The sequence below is a fragment of the Bufo gargarizans genome, chromosome 3, assembly GCF_014858855.1.
Source record: "Bufo gargarizans isolate SCDJY-AF-19 chromosome 3, ASM1485885v1, whole genome shotgun sequence".
NCBI lineage: Eukaryota > Metazoa > Chordata > Amphibia > Anura > Bufonidae > Bufo > Bufo gargarizans.
In genome coordinates, this window is record NC_058082.1 from 588,385,164 (window position 1) to 588,409,806 (window position 24,643).

General features: G+C 42.1%; 1 protein-coding gene across 2 annotated transcripts in view; it reads left to right on the top strand.

Annotated features, from left to right (window-relative positions):
- ERG (ETS transcription factor ERG) overlaps nt 1–24,643 on the top strand; it is a 223,991-nt gene that overhangs the window by 133,915 nt on the left and 65,433 nt on the right. The window contains exon 1 of one of the 2 annotated variants that reach the window (XM_044284372.1): nt 2,077–2,210. The exons of the other annotated variant lie outside the window; for it this stretch is intronic. Within the exon in view, the coding sequence (XP_044140307.1) occupies nt 2,193–2,210 (18 nt within the window). The 5' untranslated portion in view covers nt 2,077–2,192. Of the gene's footprint in view, nt 1–2,076; nt 2,211–24,643 lie in introns of those variants that run through there. 2 annotated transcript variants of the gene reach the window in all.

The following is a 24,643-nucleotide window of genomic DNA, read 5'->3' on the forward strand; positions in this document are numbered from 1 at the left end:
TCCCACACTCCAAAGACATACTGATAGGGACCTTAGATTGTGAGCCCCATTGGGGACAGCATGATGCAAATGTCTGTGAATATGTCAGAGCTATATAAGTGCCTAAAATAAAAAAATAAAAAATAAAGTATAGAGTAATATAGCTTAGAATAGTGCTATATGGTGTTTACATTATGGCATCATAAATTGCCAAATGACAGTACCATACAGTGACTAAATAGCAGTGTGAGCATGTAACGTTGTCATACATTGACCAGAGGTAAGCGAATCGATTTGAACTGAATTCAACCCAAATTTTTGTAGAAATTTGAGTTGCACCTGAATCCGAATTTTGGGTGATTCGATTTGGAAGAGAGAGAGAGGTAGAGAAAGTAAAATTAATAAAAAACAAAACAAAACTAAGTAATGAAAAAATAAAAAGACTAGAGAGAAAAAAAAAATTGTCTTAGGGTCCATTCACACATCCGTATGTGTTTTGCGGATCGCACATCGCCGGCACTCTCATAGAAAATGCCTTTTCTTGTCCGCAATTGCGGGCAAGAATAGGACATGTTCTATTTTTGGGCGGAACGGAAGTGCGGATGCGGACAGCACATTCCGGCCCCATTGAAAATGAATGGGTCCGCACCTGCTCTGCAAAAATGCGGACCCATTTTGCGGACGTGTGAATGGACCCTTAGGAGACTTCAGAGCGTCATACACGAATTTTCTTGCCGATTGGAGCACTTCCGGTTCAGGCAGAGTTGATTTGGACTCGAATCAAATTAGTCAAACAACTGGATTGAATTTTGCTAATATATATGTGATGCAGTTTAGTAATGAGCACTGTTTCTCCTTGTGGAGAGAGCCTGGTAGCTGTAAGCAGTCTTATAGGCCATGCAATGCTCCTCTGGGAAAAATGGTATGCAGATTAGCTCCCCGCCGATCCCCATTATAGTTAATCAGTGCAACAGGCATCGGGTAGCATCCAGCAATGCCGAATCCAGGTAGCTTCTCTTTAAAGGGGTTGTCTCATCTCAGACAATGGGAGCATATCGCTAGGATATGCCCCCATTGTGTTATAGGTGTGGGTCCCACCGCTGGGACCCACGCGTATATGGGGAACGGAGGCCCATAAAGTGATGACTGGAGGACTCCGGTCCGGCCGCCACCACCAAACCGGCTCCCCATAGAAGTAAATGGGAGAACACCGCACATTCACCGCGGGGACCCGCACCTATCAGACAATGGGGGCATATCCTAGTGATATGCCCCTATTGTCTCAGATGAGACAACTCTTTAACTCTAGCGTAAAACTAGCCTTAACTGGCCCAAACACCCGTCTACTGCGAACACCAACCTACCCTGTATCCCTGGAAAAGCTCTCCACAAGTACCTACCTAATAGGTTCAGTCAAGCATATGCAATCAACACGATACCTACATGACTGAAACTTGAGTCACCAGTATTTAATGCAGGAGATTTCTTGTACAAGCCACTCTAAATGAGATGACCAGAAAAAAATAATAATACAACAAGTCCAGTTGCTCTGACTTATTACTATGGATATGTTCAACATTGCCAGGCGCCAGAAGTATCTCATTGAACGTTTGTCTTTGGCCAACACTAAATGTCTCACCTTCTAATTCAAAAATATGAATAAAAATGAAGGCATCACTTACAATATAGAATTTCCATGTAAAACCTAGAACAGCTTCCTACCTAATGGATATGAAACATAAAATGACATAAAATTTTGCCTTTTCGAACACAAAACATGTCCTTATCCTCAAGGGAGAGGCTACAATAAACTGAGAAAAAAAGTTGGCTGGCAATTCCAAGCATCTGTATCCTGCCTGAACTCACATATCACCGAGCATTGCCTTCTGTCACACCTGCCTGAGCAGACATGGGCATGTGACATTTAAAAAAAATAAAAATTATAAATATATATCTTCTAGCACGTATCATCAAGAAAAACATCATTGTTTTCAAGCTCTCTTATCTTGGTTCTCCCAAATATCCTGTTTCTTAGAGTAACATAGGCCAGCACCAATAGGACTCTCTTCCTGTCATTGCCTGACTTCATTTCCCGGAGCTCGCACAATCTCATCCGCTCCAAACAACACCATCAAATTCTACTTTGTGTCCAGAGCGAGGCAAAAAATTTTTATTTCACTTTTAATATAGAATCAATAAAACTGATCAGCAGGATGGCAAGTACGATCAAGGTGAGGCAAATCTCTTCTATCGCTCTCGAGCCTTTGGTTGGCAACTTTTTTGGGGGTTATTCTGGGGTTTTTTTTGCATTTTTTTTATCAAGAGAGATAAGTTTGGGTTGGGCAAGAAACACCCCCACGGCCACAATAGAAGGCAACAAGATTTCCTTTGCAACGCTTAGTAAATTTCCTTTTTCCTATTTCAACCATCCGCAAGCTTTAAAAACGTGAATCTCTGCAAAAATTGGTGTTTACTGTAATTTTTTATTTCATGATTCAGGCTTGGGGGGATCCTGTGAACTGTCTTTTTTTTTGTCTTTTAGGGTTTTTTGGTTTTGTTTTCCAGTTTCGTATCATCTTTTTCATTTTGTAGGCAGGAATAGTGATGGTTTTTGCCATTATTTGGACTACGATTTTGGAATTTATTCTTTTACTGAGATGGGCATTTATCAAAAAATGTAATTTCATTATTTTTTTCTTATTCTTTTTGTATTGTGAGATGAATAGTATTGGAGTGTATATAGTCTGTTTGTTCTGTAGGAAGCATGAATATAGGTCATGATGATTCTTGTTATATCAGAGTGTGCTGGTAGGTAAAAGTACTTTTAATTTAATCTGATAATTAGAATATGCCTAAAATGTTAATAATTTAACAAAATGTTGTATGTGTTTTTTAATATATATATATATATATATACCATATATAAAAATATATATATATATCCCTAATTTATTTTTAAAAAAGTGGGACAACTACAATGATAAAAAAATATATAAATAAATAAATACAATATATATATATATATATATATATATATATATAATGTATTTATTTATTTATATATTTTTTTTAATTTATCATTGTAGTTGCCCCACTTTTTTAAAAAATAAATTAGGGTTATATATATATATATATATATATATATATATATATCTTTATTTTTATAAATTGTGCCATATTTATGAAAAGTTTGCACCTTAGACCCTTTTGCGCCTCTCTCCCTCTTTTCTGGTGTATAAGTATATTTGACAAATTTATAAACTTTTGACAATTTTTTTTTAAATTTTTCTGCATTTTTGCTCAATGGAAGGGGTGGAGTAAATGATTACTGTTCCCAGAAACCATTTCCAAAAAATATACCATACATCACACACCTTATGAGTCATTTGTTGCAAATTGTGATATTTGGTGCAAAAAACAAAAACAAAAAAAAAACCTGCAAATGATAAATTCCCACCGGAGCTTGAGGTGTGATATTACATGCAATTATCTATCAACACACTTTTTGGGTCCGGCCACGCGGCCAGGTTTTGTGATGCAGTTTTGGAAGCCAAAATCAGGAGTGGATGATAAAAGGAGAGAAAATATAACGGACAGACAGGACTTTTCCTATTGTATGAATTCTCTCCTGGTTTTGGCTTCCAAAACTGCATCACGAAAACCTGACCGCGTGGCCGCACCCTTACGATATAAGTATATTGTGATCACGTATACAGATCTTGTATTGGGCAGATTCTAGTCATTTTCAATTGGATTCTTAAAAATGCATATGCCAGCTTTGCTCCTGGCGCGGCCGGGGGCCGGCCGGGTGAGTTTTCTGTAGTAGTAAAGCCGGGATCCTTATATGTCTATCACTTCTCAGTGCCTGGTCCGGCTTGATAAGACTTCCATTGTTTTGTTAACAGGAGGCTGCGGAAAATGAGACGGGGAAAAGAAAGGAACGTGGCGAGGGTCACAGCATTTAGAAATAGCCCAAAAGTAGCAAAATGTCACAAACTACAAATAATGGAAGCAAAGTTAGAACTGAAATGCAATTTTGGGATATTACATATTTTGATCGAAAATTTTGGGAAACAGGCTAGATTAGGTCTCACTGTCCCCTATGATTGACCCTGGTTTTCCCCTGAATATTACCCTCAATATGATATTTCTTGTCCTTCAGTTAAACAGTTTTTTAACTACAAAGTGGAAGAAATAAAAAAATACTGTTCTTAAAAGCTTATACATGAACGTCAGATATTTTAGAAAACTGCCACATAACAATTAGGGTCGGGCATTTTTGTGGTGTTTTTTTGCCTTTATTATTATTTCTTTATTTTTTGTTTAATTACTTTATTCTTATCATTATTATTATTACTATTGTATTTAATTGCATTTAGAGAGAACTTGCAGGAATTAAAGTTTTTGGTGCAGTTTTAATGGACACAAGTCCAGGCTTGGACTGACCCACAGGGATGCAGGTGAATTGCCTAATGGGCCCCTGAGTAAGACCTCGTCCACATTTACGTTTTTCACTGATGTGTGCTGTCCGCGTCTTCCACGGACAGCACACGTTCCCATTGATTTAAATGTCTGTGGGTCAGCAAAAATAAATCACGGAGACATGCACTACTTTGATCCGTGATGTGGACCAAGCACGCGCCTTGAAGTCTATGGGTCCGTGAAAATCACGGACACAACACGGATGGCACCCGTGGTGCATCTGTTTTTCACTGAAGACTAATCTTTTATTTTCAGCTGAGCAACGTCAGTGAATTACGGATGACACACAGAGGGTAAAACGGACACGCGGAGCAACCACGGATCCTTCACGGATGGAATTTTTATTCACGTTTCACTGACATGGAAATGTGGACGAGGCCTAAGGGGGGTCCCTTGTCTTCCACCCCCTGCAAAAGTGGCACATGACACAGTAGACTTACTGCACTACATATAGACAGACAGTGTACAGCACCTCCACAGCACCTCAGCACCTCCAGCCTAAGTGCATAAAAAAATTGGGTAGAATATTTAAAAAATTCCCCAATTTATTATTATAGACACGATCATATGGCTGAGATGACTTCTAGGTACAGAGGCCGGACGGCCAGGAACCTGCCTTCTCAAAGTTGCTGCAGGGACCCCCATCATTCACCTTGTAGCGTCTTACTGCTGTGTGAGCAGGTAATATGGATGTATCGGTACGGTGGGCCCCCAAAATACATGGTGGGCCCTAAACACCCCAGTCTGACACTGGATACAACAGAGAAGTATCAGACTTCCCTCTGCTTCTACATTTTTCTCCTTTTGGATGCCTCAAAAAACAGGGTTTGGGTGCTTACCGCTCACACGTATGAATTTGCACTTACGTTTTTTTAATGGGTTCTAGACATGCCATAATAAGCTATGGCGGTTTATTTTGGCACCTCCATTTTTTTGGGCACTGTTTGGGGCGTTTTTTTTTTTTTAAAAACAATATATGTTTGCCCACTAGCGTTCTAGCATTTTTTCTCCTGTAGAGAAGATGTCAAAAAAAAAACGTCAAGAGTTCCAGCAGGATTCCTTTTTGTTTTTTTAGAAAAGAAGCCAGAAACACAAAAAAATGCCACCTTATGAACAAAAATTCCAGTAGCAAATAAAAAATAAACCGTTTGTGCCCTGCATTTCGGGTTTCCCAACAGACCTTCAATTGTCATCTGGAGCCGGCAGCAAAAAACAATGCAAAAATGTCACTAAAAGTACAAAATAAAAACCACTACATGCCATTTTGGAGTCATTACTTTGTGCAACTTTTTGCAAATCAAGGAATAGATATAAGAAAAAATAGGAGTCATATATGGTTGGCGGTTTTTGAGCCAAAGCCAGAAGCGTAATAAAAAGGAAGGGGAAATATGAAGGAAGGACTTCTCCATCTCCTCCATGATGGATCCACTTTGGCTTAGGCCTCATGCACACGAACGTATTTTTTAACGTCCCGCAAAACGTGGTTCCGTTGTACCGTGATCCGTGCCCGTTTTTTCTTCCGTGGGTCTGCCGTGATTTTTGGAGGATCCACGGACATGAAAGATGAAAAAAAAATCTAAGTCAAGTTTGCCATTGAAATGATAGGAAAAAACGGACACGGATCACGGACACGGATCACGGACACGGATGACAATCTTGTGTGCATCCGTGATTTTCACGGACCCATTGACTTGAATGGGCCCGTGAACCGTTGGCCGTGAAAAAAATAGGACAGGTTATATTTTTTTCACGGCCTCGAAACACGGGTCACGGGCGCGGTGTAAAAACGGTGCACAAGCCGAGTTTTCTACGGCCCCATTGAAAGTCAATGGAGCCGCAGAAAAAAACGGAAAACGGCACAACGGCCACGGGTGCACACAACGGTCGTGTGCATGAGGCCTTAAAAAAACTGCATCAAAATCTACAAATGTATTTCCAACCTACATTTTGCGGCAAACCTGCATCAAAACCTGCGTGTGTTACTGGTAACGATTTGTAAAAGTTTTTTTTTTCTGCTAATTTTTGGGGTAGACGTTTGGGGTGGGGATGCTACGAAAATGCCACTTGTGAATATACTCTGTATAGATGTGGCATTTTCGCTGCAGATTTTGCTGCTATTTTTTAGGTATTTTTTGCACAATAAATAAAAAAGAAAATGAATTTAAAAAAAAATTGTAATACCATAACAATGAACGCCGTATGAGAGGTGCAGATTTCCATAAAAAAAAGATTGCTGTGGTACTGTTTGTGTGGTTCTCACTTCCTTTACTTCTGTGGGTAAGGCCTCAGGCACATGACCGTATCGGTTTGTGGTCGGCAAATCACCAATCCGCAAAATACGGATGCGGTTTGAGTGCCATCTGAATTTTATTTGCGGGCCCGTTGATTTCAGTGGGTCCGATAATCTGCGTGCTTTCCGCCTCTGTCTGATAGAAAGATAGAACCTGTCCTATACTTGTCCGCAAAATGCGGACCACGAACGGTGGGTCTGCAAACAATGCGGACGCAACACGGACCTCAAAACTGATACAGTCATGCGCAATGGGCCTAACCTTGTTCTGAGATGACACAGACACATTCTTGACCTCAGCAAAAAGTTTAAAAAAAATTCAATACATCAGATTCTTAAGAATTTAATAGATGTATGAATCCAAAGTGAACAGTTTTGCCTCCTATAATTGTCATCATACAGCCTTTTCTGTGCCCAGTTGTAATTCATCAGGCGGCGCACGTCTGGGTAGAATTTAAGTTTTTTGTGGATTTACACATGCAATTTTTATGGCAGTTTTTGATATAGTTTTTGAGCCTAACATGAAAAAAGAATTATCAGTCTTTCCTTCTGTTAGGATCAGGGGCGGATCGGCCATAGGCCTTACAGGGACATTTCCCGATGGGCCGATGCCCAGCGGGCCACCTGACCCCTCCTCACGGCCGGCCATGGAGGTTTTTGGGGATGTATTTTGTGCTGGCGGCAATAATTTGTGATGGACTGTGGTATTTGGCTCTGTTGGTGGGGTATAATGTGCCACAATACGGTATTGCTGGCCTTGCCCGACTACCAAACAGGGCCACTTTTAGTATTTTTTCCAGGACCACTTTAAGTTCCCAGTCTGTCCCTGGTTAGAATCCACTGCTGGATTTGGCTACAATAAAAAAAAATTATAATAATAAAATCTGCACCAAAGGCATAATGTCTGTTTGCAGTCTAAATTGACTATGGAAATTTCCAAAAATACCAGCATATAAACAATATACTGGTATTTAATAGGGTATTCTGGTTGTTAGAAGTTATCCCCTAACCACAGGATATGGGATAACTATCAGATCGGTGGAGGTCCTACTGCTGGGACCCCCACCGATCATGAGAACGGGTGGCTGGTACCCTGTGGAGCCCCTGAAATGGACGAAGCGGCATGTGGCCGTTCTATTCATTTCTATGGGGGTGTCGGAGACAGATGAGTACAGCGCTCGCCTATTTCTGGAACTCCTATAGAAATAAATGAAGCGGCCGAGCTCATGTGCGAACAGCTGCCCCGTTCATTTCAGGGGATACGGGGCTTCCGTTCTCATGATCAGTGGGGGTCCCAGTGGTAGGACCCCTGCCGATCTAAGGCCTCATGCACACGGCCGTTGCCCGCAATACACGGGCACTGGCCGTTTGCACCCTGCATCACTTGAATGGGCCCGCAATCTGGAGCAGCGGTGCGGAACGGAGGCACGGAACCTCACGGAAGCACTACGGAGGTTTCTGTCCATGCCTCCGCACCGCAATAAAAAAGAACATGTTCTATTTCTTTGCGGTGCGGACCGATCACGGACCCATTCAAGTTAAAATGGGTCTTGATCCGTCTCGGCCGCCGCACGGACGTTGCCCTGTGCATTGGGGAATGCAAATTGTGGTCCCCAATGCACAGAACGGCCGCACAACGGCCGTGTGCATGAGACCTAATAGTTATTCCTCAGGGCTTGTTCACACGTGCTTGTGCTGTGGACCACAAATCACTTGAATGGGTCCGCGATCCGTCCGTTCCGCAAAAAGATAGAGCATGTTCTATCTTTTTGCGGCGCAGAGGCACGGAACGGAGCCCCAGGCCCCTTTCACACAAGCTACTTTTCCGCCCGGGTTGCACCCGCACTGAATCCGGACCCGTTCATTTCTATGGGGCTGTGCACATGAGCGGTGATTTTCACGCATCACTTGTGCGTTGCGTGAAAATCGCAGCATGTTCTATATTCTGCGTTTATCACGCAACGCAGGCCCCATAGAAGTGAATGGGGCTGCGTGAAAATTGCAAGCATCCGCAAGCAAGTGTGGATGCGGTGCGATTTTCACGCATGGTTCTAGGTGACGATCGGGATGGGGACCCGATCTTTATTATTTTCCCTTATAATATGGTTAGAAGGAAAATAATAGCATTCTGAATACAGAAGTAAATTAGGGATGGAGGGGTTAAAAAAAATATATAATAATCAAACTCACCTCATCCATTTGTTTGCGCTGCCCGGCTTCTCTTCTGTCTTCTTCTTTGAGGACCTGGGAGAAAAGGACCTTTGGTGATGTCACTGTGCTCATCACATGATCCATCACCATAGAAACATATGTGATGGACCATGTGATGAGCGCAGTGATGTCACCAAAGGTCCTTTTCTCCCAGGTAATCAAAGAAGAAGAAAGAAGACGAGGCGGGCTGCGCGAACAAGTGGATGAGGTGAGTTTGATTATTTATTTATTTTTTTTAACCCCTCCATCCCTAATTTACTTCTGTATTCAGAATGCTATTATTTTCCCTTATAACCATGTTATAAGGGAAAATAATAAAATTTACACAACACCGATCCCAAACCCGAACTTCTGTGAAGAAGTCCGGGTTCAGGTCTGTGACCAAACATGGCGATTTTTCTCACGCGCGTGCGAAACGCATTAAAACGCTTTGCACTCGCGGGAAAAAATTGCGCATTTTCCCGCACGTCACCCGCAACGCCCGTGTGAAAGATGCCTTAGGTTTCATATTTCAGGTTTTAGGTCACTATGTAAATTAAAACTTCAACAGCTTTCTAATAATGTTTTTATTTCACTTTGTTACCAAGATATCGGTTTGCTGTCAGTGAATGAGGACACTCTGTCCTGTTCTGTCCATTCACAGGCAGTAACCCTACACATTGCTAAACCTACTTTAACATCTGCGCTTCGTTTTCCGGTTTTGAGATCGGGCGGAGGTTCTCAAAACCGGAGCAAAACGCTTCCCTTTTATCCCCATGCATTGTCAATGAGGACAAAACAGATCAGGATGCATTCCACCCGCAAACACAAACACAAAAACCTGACTGAACACAAAACCTGCTGAAAGCTGCGGTTTTGTGTCCGGTCTGCGAAACGGAATAAAACCAGATCTGGCACTAAAAACAATGTAAGTCAATGGTGTGCAGATCTGTTTTTTGGGGGGATAAAAAAAAAACGGACCCGTCATCCATTGACTTACATTGTTTTTATTGCCGGATCCAGCTTGTTTAGTTTTCATTTAATACAACCGCATCCAAACGGAACGGATGCGTCCTGATGTATTAAATCGAAACAAAAGCTTTTTCCTCTGCCGGATCCCAAAACCGGATTACAAAACGCAGATGTGAAAGTAACCTAAGGCTACATGTACACGACAGTGAAAAACGGACATGTGATAGTGGTAGTCTATGGGGTTATTCACACAGCAGTTTTTTTTTTTATGAACGTCAAAAAAATAGAACATGATCTATCTTGTCCGTTTTTCACTGACTGCCTGCCCCCATACAATTGAATTGGTCCATTTTTAACGTCCGTTTCTCAGAAAGGCATTAGTGAAAAAAGTCAGTTAAAAATGGACAGTTTATCTGTTTTTAAAGGACGTTTTTTTCACTGTCGTGTGCATGTAGCCTGACCCTACTCTCAGAGGATACTGTTGTATCTAGTGATGAGCGGCATAGGCAATATTCAAATTCGCAATATTTCGCTTACTTTTGGCCGAATATTGGCCATATATGGCCATAAATTAGCAAATTTGAGAATTCGCGATCTCAAGTCATTACTTACTTGATTGCGAAAATCGGCAATGTAATATATTCGCGATAAAAATTTGCGATTAGAATATTCACGATCAACACTAAGGGGTAGGCAACTTTCCTATTGGTTTCTAGGGATGTTGCTAAGTGCCGATATTCGCGATTAGAATATTCGCAATCAACACTATATCGCGAATACAAATATATAGCACTATATTTTAAATATTCGCTAATTCTCAAAGTGGCGATATTTGCGATTTAAATTCGCGATTCGAATATTCGAGCTCAACACTAGTTGTATCTAGACAAGCAGCAGAGCATTGTCCGGACTGGATACAATTGTATCCACTTCTCAGCTGAGAGCAGGACTCCCTATCTACAGGTTTCCCACCTCTGAATGGAAACGAGGGCCTTATCATTCACTGACCGCAAGCGGAGATCTTGAAAATGGTGAAGAATAGAAACACAAAGTACATTACAAAGTTGTGGGACTTGTTTTTTTCATTTATAAACCGATTAAAGCTTCAGATACGTGAAACCAGAAATCCCTTCCTTTGTTTATGGTTATAAGGTGCAGCTAGTAATATAACGTAAGTTACCATACGTGGCCCTACGTGGCCCCAAGATGTTGCATCACATGACATACTCTTAAATAACCCTAATCCTTAAGTAATGATACAAGGAGGAAGGATCCGCCACATCCCCTTTTTACCGTAATCACCTCTTGTTATTGTTCTTCGGCCCCTCGTGTCTCGGGGGAGCCGGGAAAACATTGCGCAGTGCAAACTGCCGTGTTTTCTGTTGAGCAGATGGCGTCTTGGTAAAGTGCTAACTCATGAGGCCCCGTGACATGTTGAGGTTTGTGGTCACTCCGCAGCTTCGCAGTGTTTCATCTGTGTGACTGAGGCTAATTATTGTGAGCGTTGTAACTGACTCACCGACCCTCTGACCGCAGTCGAATGCAAGAAGTAGCGGCTAGAATGTCAGAAAATGCAAGCCATGCGCACGCGAACCCACCGAGACTACTGGAGGACTCCTTATGAAACGGAAAGTCTGCTTTTAAAGGGGTTGTCTGTCAGAATATCCTCCCTAAATCTAAAGCCTATAGCAGTGATCCATAGGCTGAGACGTAGCAATCAGTTGTAATCTGTAGCGGAACCTTGTAGTAAACGTTTCATTTCCCTGCAGCACCCCCACAGGAGAAATAAAGCATTACATGGTGAAATAAATGGACTGACTATGGAATGCATGGACACGCTGGGTCCTCCAGAGTGAAAGGTTCTCTTTGTAGCTGGTCCGGACTCATTGACAGTGGGGTAGAATAGAAAAAATGTTTGATTTTAACCCCTGTCCGCCATAAAAAAGTTAAAAAAAAATAATTAAAAAAATAGAGGTTGTGATTCCCACGGGGGGCAGCTGATAATGTCTGTAAAGTGATGCAGAATATGTCAGCGCTATAAAAGTGAGTGAGTAAATAGATAAATAAAATATAAAAATGAGCAGCAAAATGGGAAAAAAAATTCTAAATTACTATTTTTTTAGTCTCTTTTTACCCCTCGGAAAAATGAATAAAAAGTGATCAAGAAGTCATATGCCGCTCAAGATGGTATCAATAAAAACTATAGGTGACATGAATATAAAAAAGTTACACAAGAAAAAAGTTGCACAAGAAAAACAGTATAAATGTGGTATGCTGTAACCGTACGGAACTGGAGAATGAAGGGACTAAGTCAGTTTTACCGCACGGAGAGCGCTATAAAAACAAAACCCATAAAATTATGGCTGAATTGCCTTTTTTCACCCCATTTAGATATTATTTACAGCTTTCCACTACATCATATACAATTTTAAATGGTGCCATCAAAACATGCAACTTATCCCACAAAAATGTGAACAAAAAAATTCAAATGTGAACAAAAATGTGAAAAATAAATAAAATAAATGATGGCTCCTGAAAGGAGGGAAGTGAAAAACACAATCGAAAAAAAATGGAAAATGGCTGCATCTGGAAGGGGTTAATACTTCTGGATCAACACAGCAGGAACATATACCAGCGTAAGCCGTTATCAGATGAAGTGGAGTTGTACGGTATTTTAGTGTCCGCGTTACGGTGGGTATATCTGACTTCCCACAGTCCTATTGACCCCAACTAAAACGTAGCCTAAGAGGCGGACCTTGAAGTTCCTGGGCCCCAATCCAAATTCTGTGGCGCCCTCCACCTACCATGATTCTTATGTAGTAGATGAGCCTCTAGGCCGTCTCAAAGTCCAAGCCCCAAGTGTGACTACTACGTCTACACACTTAGGGCTCGTGTACACGACCGTATGTATTTTGCAGTCCGCAAAAAACGGATCTAAAAAAATACGGATGACATCCTTGTGCGTTCCGTATTTTGCGGAACGGAACAGCTGGCCCTTGTCCGTAATGTGGACAATAATAGGACAGAAATACGGACATATGGAAACGGAATGCACACGGAGTAACTTCCGTTTTTTTTCGCAGGCCCAATGAAGTGAATGGTTCCGCATACGGACCGCAAAAAAAAAGGAACGGACACGGAAAGAAAATACGTTTGTGTGCATGAGCCCTCATCACTACACCTCTTTGTACCTCATTATGGCTCGGAGGTTGGCACATTCGTCCTGCACCGTTGGGCTCCTGGGTTGTATGCTTTCTGTGTGTTTGCATGGGTTTCATCCAGGCTTGGACTGGCCCAGAGTGGAACTGTTGAATCCCCCGGGGGGCCCCCAGTGCCAAGCACAGCATTTCAACCACCCTGTATCCATGTAAAAAAACTGGGTAGATTATTTAAAAAACTATTATTATACTGTGGATGCATTGGGGGGGGGGCTGAAGTGACTTCTTTCCCTAGGGACTCGCCTTCTCAAAGTTGTTGCAGGGACCCCCATGATCAGTCATTTTGACTGTCTTATTGCATGTAGCTGTTCAGTGGGCCCCAAAATTTACTGGTGGGCCCTAGACACCCCAGCCCGACACTGGTTTCATCCCACTCTTTAAAATAACATACTTAAGGGTTCATTTAATATCGAGCTGGTGAGCTAGAATTGGATGACAATTACTGTACAGAAAATAGGGGGATCAAAAATTTTGAAGTGGGTATTGTTGATAATAATGGGGGCAATAAGAAGCACTTGTGTCAAATATATGCAGTATTTTTGGGAGTATAAGACTCAATTTTTTAGCAGGAAAAAAAATCTTGCTTAAAAGGGCCTGTGTCCTATAGTCTGCTGTCAGGGGGGTCCAGGTTTTAATTAGTAGAAAATATTCATTTTCTAATATCTTGTCTAAACCTGGGGGGCGTCTTATGGTCCAAAAATACAGGTATATCATTTAACAGAGCCCACATATAGTAAAATACCCCCATATATTGGATATACCTGTAACATTATCTACTCTAAATATGTACTGCACCCTTATTTTAGGTCAATAAAAAGGAAAAAAAATATAGGGCCATTTTTTTGGGTTTGTTTTTTTTTTTTTGCTTTCCCTTGCAAAATGTATTTTATTTATTAAAGAGGTTCTGCCATGAATTATATAAAAAATGAAAATCAGACATCATATATCACAGACTGAGTCCCGAGCGATCAGCAGTGATCTGCATTAAAGGGGTTGTCTCATCATAGACAATGGGGGCATTTCGCTAGGATATGCCCCCATTGTCTTATAGGTGCGGGTCCCACAGCTGGCCCCTATATAGAGAACGTAGCCCCGCAAGGTGGTGGCTGGAGGACTCTGGTCCGGCCACCACCAAGTCGGCTCCCTATAGAAGTGAATGGGAGAGTACTGCGCATGCATTCATTTCTATGGGGCTGACGTAAATAGCCGAGCCAGCCCCATATAAAATGAAAGGAGGGCGGCTGTGGATGTATAGTGCGCCCTCCTTCACTTGCGGGGCTCCGTTCTCGATATAGGTGCGGGACCTGCCCCAATAAGACAATGAGGGGAATATATCCTAGCGATATGCCCCTATTGTCCATGATGAGACAACCCCTTTAAACCTGGCAATAAGTGTACAATTTCCCTGCAGCGCCACCACAGGGCAAATTAAGCATTACACCATTCTCATTGAAATCATTGGGTTGCCTGTGTTAGGCCTCATGCACACAAACAAATTTTCTTTCCGCGTCCGTTCCGTTTTTTTGCAGACCGTATAAGGAACCATTCATTTCAATGGGTCTGCAAAGAGAAACGGAAGTTACTCCGTATGCATTCCGTTTCCGAATGTCCATATTTCCGTTCCGCCAAAAATTAGAACATGTTCTATTATTGTCTGACAAGGAGAGTACTGTTCTATTAGGGGCCGCCTGTTCCATTCCGCAAAGTATTGAATGCACACAGATGTCATCCGTATTTTTTGCGAATCCGTAAAATACATACGCTCGTGTGTATGAGGCCTAATACAGGACAGGACAGTCTCCAGGGCAGAAGATACCCTTTGTAGCCACTTACCACCCTGGCCAAGAGATGAGGGTCCTATAATTCTCTAGTAGGGTATTAGAAAACGGAGGTTTTGCAGTCCAGACAACCTAATGCCGTGTGACATGTTTTCCAGCCTGATCGCAGCAAACTGCTACTGCAGCATAAAATCCAATGATAAAAGGTCTGTAGACAGATACTTCCTCTGTCAATTTCCCATCCAGATAATAAGCCAAACCAAGGAGGACTAATACAGGAAACGTTTCCAGCTTCCTGTCTAATAGGATTCTGTCCTCTGCCTTTAACAAAGGTGCTCCAGCCTCATGACTGTGCTGTAAAAAGTACCGCATACCCCGCAGAGGCGCTGCTGTGACCCCAATTTTCCATTTTGTAATATATCACCTACACAAAAGCATTGCCTTCCAATGAGAACAGTTTCTGGATTATTGGAAGTTATACAAAGGTAGAGAAAACTGTGATGTAAAGGCGGAGAACGCTCAGGAAGACGCCCCAAAGCAAATGCACAACATCTGCTGCGATAATTATATTTGTATAATAGATTATTTTGTGTCTTCTAAACCTACATTATAGTGTGATTTTGCAGATTATCAGACTTTGTGGATTATTTTAGTGTATACAGTATAATGTAGTAATTTACTGCGGTATACGCAGTTTAGTATAGTAATATATAGTATAGTATAATATATATACTACAGTACACCATACAGGATATTGTATCCCATATAGTATAGTACATATTATATAGTATAACATAGCCTAGTACACATTATATACTATACTATTGCATTGTATAATATACTACAGTACACATTATATATTATACTACAGCATTGTATAATATACTACAGTACACATTATATAGCATAGAATTGTACAGCAGGGGGGCCAACCCGCGGCTTCAGAGTCGCATGCAGCTCTTTGCCTCTTCAAGTGCGGCTCTAGCGGTGGAGCTGGGAATCAGTCAGACCAGCGCCCTCCCCACCCCGTGCTCAGATCTCCTGATCGGGCACCAATGCTGCTCTGCAGCTCCAGCTCGCTCGCCACTACGTCCTGATGCGCACAGTGTGAGAACGTAGTAGGTGGAGAGTGGAGACGCGTACGTTGTGCGCATCAGGTCACAGTGGAGAGCGTGTCAGACCTGATAGGACGCACTATATAATATAGCATAGGACACAATATATAATATAGCATAGGACACACTATATAATATAGCATAGGACACACTATATAATATAGTATAGGACACACTGTATATTATACCATAGGACACACTATATAATATAGTATAGGACACACTATATAATATAGTATAGGACACACTGTATATTATACCATAGGACACACTATATAATATAGTATAGGACACACTATATAATATAGTATAGGACACACTGTATATTATACCATAGGACGCACTATATAATATAGGATAGGACACACTGTATAATATAGCATAGGACACACTATATAATATAGCATAGGACACACTGTATATTATACCATAGGACACACTGTATATTATACCATAGGACACACTATATAATATAGCATAGGACACACTGTATATTATACCATAGGACACACTATATAATATAGTATAGGATGCACTGTATAATATAGTATAGGACACACTATATAATATAGCATAGGACACACTATATAATATAGTATAGTACACACTGTATATTATACCATAGGACACACTGTATAATATAGCATCGGACGCACTATATAATATAGTATAGGATGCACTGTATAATATAGTATAGGACACACTATATAATATAGCATAGGACACACTGTATATTATACCATAGGACGCACTATATAATATAGCATAGGACACACTGTATATTATACCATAGGACGCACTATATAATATAGCATAGGACACACTGTATATTATACCATAGGACACACTATATAATATAGCATAGGACACACTATATAATATAGCATAGGACGCACTATATAATATAGCATAGGACGCACTATATAATATAAGATAGGACACACTATATAATATAGCATAGGACGCACTATATAATATAGCATAGGACACACTGTATATTATACCATAGGACGCACTATATAATATAGCATAGGACACACTGTATATTATACCATAGGACACACTATATAATATAGTATAGGACACACTATATAATATAGCATAGGACACACTATATAATATAGTATAGGACGCACTGTATATTATACCATAGGACACACTGTATAATATAGCATAGGACGCGCTATATAATATAGTATAGGACGCACTGTATAATATAGTATAGGACGCACTGTATAATATAGTATAGGACACACTATATAATATAGGACACACTGTATAATATAGCATAGGACGCACTATATAATATAGCATAGGACACACTATATAATATAGTATAGGACACACTATATAATATAGCATAGGATGCACTATATAATATAAGATAGGACACACTATATAATATAGTATAGGACACACTATATAATATAGCATAGGACACACTATATAATATAGTATAGGACACACTATATAATATAGTATAGGACGCACTGTATATTATACCATAGGACGCACTATATAATATAGTATAGGACGCACTGTATAATATAGTATAGGACGCACTATATAATATAGTATAGGACGCACTGTATAATATAGTATAGGACGCACTGTATAATATAGTATAGGACACACTATATAATATAGTATAGGACGCACTATATAATATAGTATAGGACGCACTGTATAATATAGTATAGGACGCACTGTATAATATAGTATAGGACACAATGTATAATATAGTATAGGACACACTGTATATTATACCATAGGACACACTGCATAATATAGCATAGGACACACTATATAATATAGTATAGGACGCACTGTATAATATAGTATAGGACGCACTATATAATATAGTATAGGACGCACTGTATAATATAGTATAGGACACACTGTATAATATAGTATAGGACACACTGTATATTATACCATAGGACACACTGTATAATATAGCATAGGACGCACTATATAATATAGTATAGGACTCACTATATAATATAGTATAGGACGCACTATATAATATAGCATAGGACACACTATATAATATAGTATAGGACGCACTATATAATATAGTATAGGACGCACTATATAATATAGTATAGGACACACTATATAATATAGTATAGGACACACTATATAATATAGTATAGGACACACTATATAATGTAGTATAGGACACACTATATAATGTAGTATAGGACACACTATATAATGTAGTATAGGACACACTGTATATTATACCATAGGACACACTATATAATATAGTATAGGACACACTATATAATGTAGTATAGGACACACTATATAATATAGTATAGGACACACTATATATTATACCATAAGACACACTATATAATATAGTATAGGACACACTATATATTATACCATAAGATAGGGTTGTTGCGGGTATCGAAATTTCGATACCCAATCGATACTTTTGTCCCGGTATCGATACGATACCGGGATTTCCGTTTTTTTCGATACTGGGCTGCGCTTCTGCGCAGTCTAGTATCTCTGAACATGAGCGCGCTGCTATCGGCGCGCTCATGTTCTCTCTCAGCAGCACGGGGAGTAGGAAGCTGTCCTCCCTCCCCCTGTGCTGCTGCTGCCGCTGCCACCAATGAGACGCGAGGGGCGGAGGAGGGGCGGCAATGAGAAGCGAGGGGCGGAGGAGGGGCAGCGCCGGCAATGAGAAGCGAGGGGCGGAGGAGGGGCAGCGCCGGCAATGAGAAGCGAGGGGCGGAGGAGGGGCAGCGCCGGCAATGAGAAGCGAGGGGCGGAGGAGGGGCGGCGCCGGCAATGAGAAGAGAGGGGCGGAGGAGGGGCAGCGCCGGCAATGAGAAGCGAGGGGCGGAGGAGGGGCAGCGCCGGCAATGAGAAGCGAGGGGCGGAGGAGGGGCAGCGCCGGCAATGAGAAGCGAGGGGCGGAGGAGGGGCGGCGCCGGCAATGAGAAGAGAGGGGCGGAGGAGGGGCGGGCGCACTGCGCCACCAATGATAGGATTATTTCAACACAGAGCTGCGCCCAGCGATGCCCAGCACTCACCATTAGTCCTGGGCGCCGCTCCGTTCGCCTGCAGTGCCCCATTACTGTCTCCTCTCCTGCTCCACATGCTGCTGATTACTATCGGAGCGATGGGAGGAGACATCAGCTTCACTAGTAGGCGTTCCTTCTCCCTGCGCTGCGATTGGACAGCGCTACAGCCAGGGAGAAGGAACGCCCACTAGTGAATCTGATGTCTCCTCCCATCGCTCCGATAGTAATCAGCAGCATGTGGAGCAGGACAGGAGACAGTAATGGAGCACTGCAGGCGAACGGAGCGGCGCCCAGGACTAATGGTGAGTGCTGGGACATTGCTGGGCGCCGCTCTGTGTGGCCTGATAGTGAAAGTCTGGACTCATATACAGTAGTCAGTCTTTAACACATACAGGAGGCGGGTGCCGGCAGCAGAATCGCATTGCCGGCACCCTGCCCCTGACAGGGAGCTGCGATCAGCGGCAGTTAACTGCCGCTGATCTGCCAGTACCCGCCTCCTGTATAAAGAGGTAGTTATCATTGCCCCCCCCCCCCCTCAACCCACCCATCCCATTAAAATCATTGGTGGCACAGTGTGCCGGCCCCTCTCAACCCCCCAGTATTAAAATCATTGGTGGCAGTGGCCACAGGGACCTCTTCCCCCCCCCCCCCTCATTGGTGGTGCAGTGGCAGCTTCTGATCGGAGCCCCAGCTGTGTAAGCCTGGGGCTCCGATCGGTTACCATGGCAGCCAGGACGCTACAGAAGCCCTGGTTGCCATGGTAACATCCCTGATGCTGTGTGCACAGAGCAGCAGGGACAGTGTGGAGTCCTATTCACCCTAATAGAGATCTATCAGGCTGAATAGGAAAAGGGATGAAAGATCCCAGGTTCTAGCCCCTAAGGGGGAAAATAGTCATTAAATAAAAAGTGTAAAAAAACAAACAAAAAACACTAAAATATGAAGTATAAATCACCCCCTTTTCCCAATTTCACATATAAAATATTTAAATAATAAACATATTACATCGCCACGTCAGAAAAGTCCAAACTATTAAAATATATTAAAAAAAATCTAGGTGGTGAATGCCGGAACAGAAAAAATAAAATAAAAACTGCGCGATTCGCCATTTTTAAAAATGAGGAATGCACGTGGCTTTTTTTGTTTATTTTTTTCGCGTGGTATCGAATGGTATCGAGTATCGCAATACTTTTTCATGGTATCGAAACCGAATCAAAAAATTGGTATCGCAACAACTCTACCATAAGACACACTATATAATATAGTATAGGACACACTATATAATATAGCATAGGACACACTGTATAATATAGTATAGGACACACTGTATATTATACCATAGGACACACTATATAATATAGTATAGGACACACTATATAATATAGTATAGGACACACTGTATATTATACCATAAGACACACTATATAATATAGCATAGGACACACTATATAATATAGTATAGGACACACTGTATAATATAGCATAGGACACACTATATAATATAGTATAGGACACACTATATAATATAGTATGGGACGCACTATATAATATAGTACAGGACACACTATATAATATACCATAGGACACACTATATAATATAGTATAGGACGCACTAGCATTTAGCCTATTATATAGTATAGCACATCACTATATAACATGCCCTGTAGTATATGTGCCACATCCTATATAGGAGGGTATAGCACAGTGTAATATCGCATAGTACACACCGATATATACCTGACACCTTTGACTATATGAGGATCTGCTGCTACTTTGTAGCTGTGCTTTATTACACGATGATATAACTGGGAAATAACCTCTGATGAAGCTTGGACATTATCAGCTGAGGTCGTCTCTTCTAGAGCCACATGTAACAATGAAGCCATGAGCTCAGCCCAATGATTTATAGTGAAATGTGAAGGTCTTGTTGAGTTGACTAAAAAATGATAAGTATTTTTGGAAAGTTCTCAACCATCTGGCAGAATGAGATAAAACAGTCCTAGCGCCCAGCTCTCCGCCTGCCTGAGCTCCATCCAAGGTTGTGAGGGCCACATGAGTCACAGGATCAGGAGGAACAGTTCTGGAAATGACAGAGTTAATAACGACATTTACCCTCATTACTGATATTTAGTTTGCTCAGCATATTCTGTTTGTTGCTGACCGCTGTGGACATCTAGGTGGGCCTACGTCGCTTACCTGGGGAGGAGATGGAGAAGAATGGACTATGGGGAGAAGACAGGGTGATGGTAGTTCTGGGCAATGTTCTGCTGGAAAACCTTGGGTGCTGCCATCATGTGGATGTGACTTATACCGCCTAAACATTGTACGGACAAGTACCCCTATTCATGGCAGCAGTGCCCCCTAATGGCAGTGGCCAATTTCAGCAGATAATACCCCGACCATGCATCAAAAACCTTGAAGAACCGGACAACGAGTTCCCCAGATCTCAATCTGATTGTCACCTGTGGAATGTGCTGGAAAAGCAACCGCGGTCCCTAGTGGCTGCACCAAGCAACTTACAGGTCTTAAAGGATCTGCGGCTAACGTCTTTTGCCAGAAACCACAAGACACCTTGAGGAGCCCATGTCTCAATGGGTCTACACTACACAATATTAGGCAGGTGTGCCACAGCATTCTCCTCCAGACGGAAGACAGTTCTCTCTAGTGCCCCCTATAGGTAGCTACCCTGTAAGTCAGTGTTCAGACTCCCAGAATTAGTTGTTGTCCTATTTTTTTTATATGTTTTGTAACAAATGTATCTGATGTTGCAGGAAATTTGTTACATTTGTTTCGGTTTGAATGAAAGAATGCGCAACCTTTATTAATTACTGCTCATTCAATCTGCCTAAAACTGAGGTTCGCCCACAACCACGCGCCTTGGCGAGAAGAATGAAGAACACAACTGAAAGACAGGGCACCGTTTTTCTGCCGAAAATTGCATTCGGAGTTTGTACAGACGAGCCACCGTCTTACCTGCTGTGCAACATGTTTATTAAAGGGGTTTTCTGAGATTTTGATATCGATGGCCCATCCTCGGGATAGGTCATTAAAATCAGATAGGCGAAGGGGGGGGGGGGGGGGCTGACTCCCGACACCGCTGCTGATCAGCTGTTTCAGGAGGACGTGGTGCTTCAGTGAGCACCGTGGCCTCCTCGCAGCTTCCTGAGCACAGCGCCATCCATTGTATAGTGGCTGTGCTTGGTATTGCAGCTCAGCCCCATTCACTTGATTGAAACTGAGCTGCGCCTAGGTCATGTGACTGATAAACGTGACGTCACTGGCCAAGGAAGAGGAAACGGCACTCGCCAGAACGCCGTAGTCTCTTCAAACAGCTGATCTGCGAAGCTCCATGGAAGTTGGACGCCTGTCGATCTGACGTTGATGACCTATCCTGAGTCTAGGCCATTAATATAAAAATCTGGGAAAACCCCTATAACCGTCTGCACCAGAGTCATTCACGCCATCCATGTCGTTTCGAGGAGTGAAAAGTGGGCGTGGCTAGCGGTGTAGGGATGAATTAGATGTAACGTCATAGTTTATTGGTAGAAATTCATACAACACAAAATACTTACTTACACAGGATCATATAGTCAAGTCTTCAGAGGAGGTGCAATATCCATAAAGGCTGAGAAAAATTGTCAGTAACTTGGTTAAGATTGCAATTAGTCATCCAAATCCTGCTAATGATATCGGCGCCAGCGGTTTCATGCGGCTGTTTGACCTTGATGTATTAGGCCCCTTTCACACGGGTGAGATTGCCGCGCGGGTGCGATGCGTCAGGTGAACGCATTGCACCCGCACTCAATCCGGACCCATTCATTTCTATGGGGTTGTTCACATGAGCGGTGATTTGAACGCATTACTTGTGCGTTGCGTGAAAATCGCAGCAAGCTCTATATTGTGCGTTTTTCACGCAACGCAGGCCCCATAGAAGTGAATGGGGATGCGTCAAAATCGCAAGCAAGTGCGGATGCGGTGCGATTTACACGCACGGTTGCTAGGAGACGATCGAGATGAGGACCCGATCATTATTATTTTTTCTTATAACATGGTTATAAGGGATAATAATAGCATTCTTAATACAGAATGCATAGTAAAATTGGGCTGGAGGGGTTAAAAAAAAAAAATTAAACTCGCCTCATCCACTTGTTAGCGCAGACCGGCTTCTCTTCTTTCTTCTTCTTTGAGGACCTGGGAGGAAAAGGACCATTGGTGACGTCACTGGGCTCATCACATGGTCCATCACCATGGTGATGTGGACCATGTGATGGACCATGTGATGGACCATGTGATGAGCGCAGTGACGTCACCAAAGGTCCTTTTCTCCCAGGTCCTCAAAGAAGAAGAAAGAAGAGAAGCCAGGCTGCGCTAACAAGTGGATGAGGTGAGTTTAATTTTAATTTTTAATTTTTTAACCCCTCCATCCCTATTTTACTAAGCATTCTGTATTAAGAATGCTATTATTATCCCTTATAACAATAATAAAATCTACTAATTGCAATCTTAACCAAGTTACTGACAATTTTTCTCAGACTTTATTATGGATATTGCATCTCCTCTGAAGACTTGACTATATGATCCTGTGTACCTGGGGGGGGGGGGGGGGGGGGGCATGCCCCAGCATTTCATGTACTGCTGCTATTTTATCAACTATGATAAGTATTTCGTGTTGTATGAATTTCTACCAATAAACTATGACGTTACATTCTATGTGTGTTTTCAAATGTTTGGCGAGTCTTGGTATAGTGTCACACATATTTAATCATTCACGGTTTGCAAATATTGAATGTTACATATGTAAGAAGTTTTTAAAAATTCTAAAAATTCTAAAGTTCTACACTGCCCCCCATAAAGTAATTTCCCCCCACACTGCCCCCGCGATGACGTCATCACGCACGCCTGCGCCGGGATTTCAGTACCGCATAGGCCTGAGACCTACTAGGCCTGAAGCCTATGGCGGTGATCGGCGGCAGGGCAGGGAACTATTCACTCCCGTGCCCCGCCGCACCCCTATTATAATCCGCTACTGGGTCCGGGGGATGACTCACCCCATCAGACTAGTGTCACCCGGTGCGCCCAGCACCCGCCGCACCCCCCTCGCAACACCACTGGGGTGGATCACCTGCACCTGACACCTGTAATAAGTTCTGTTCCAAGTGTCAGTTTTCCATTCAGTGGTGCATCATCCTGTAGGACGAGCGCGGTTATATCATCACACGAGCGGAATAGCAGTGTTTCCTGCATTGTTAGCAGAACTGATGGGCCTCGCAGTCCTCTTCCTGCTCTCACATCCATTACTATTCATCCCTTCCTGGATTGTGCCTGGTTGTGAACACCTTCTCTATACTTTGTAGCTCACAGATAAGACCTAGTGTTACCGTCACATCAATCACAGAGGCCTGGACGATGAAAAATAATCTCCACAGGCAACTGGTGTCCACCAATAATGGTCAATGCCCCCCAATTTTATCCAGACCTGTATTATAATAACTGTATTCTGGTACATAAGGGCAGTATTATAGTAGTTATATTCTTGTACATAGGAGCAGTATTATAGTAGTTATATTCTTGTACATAG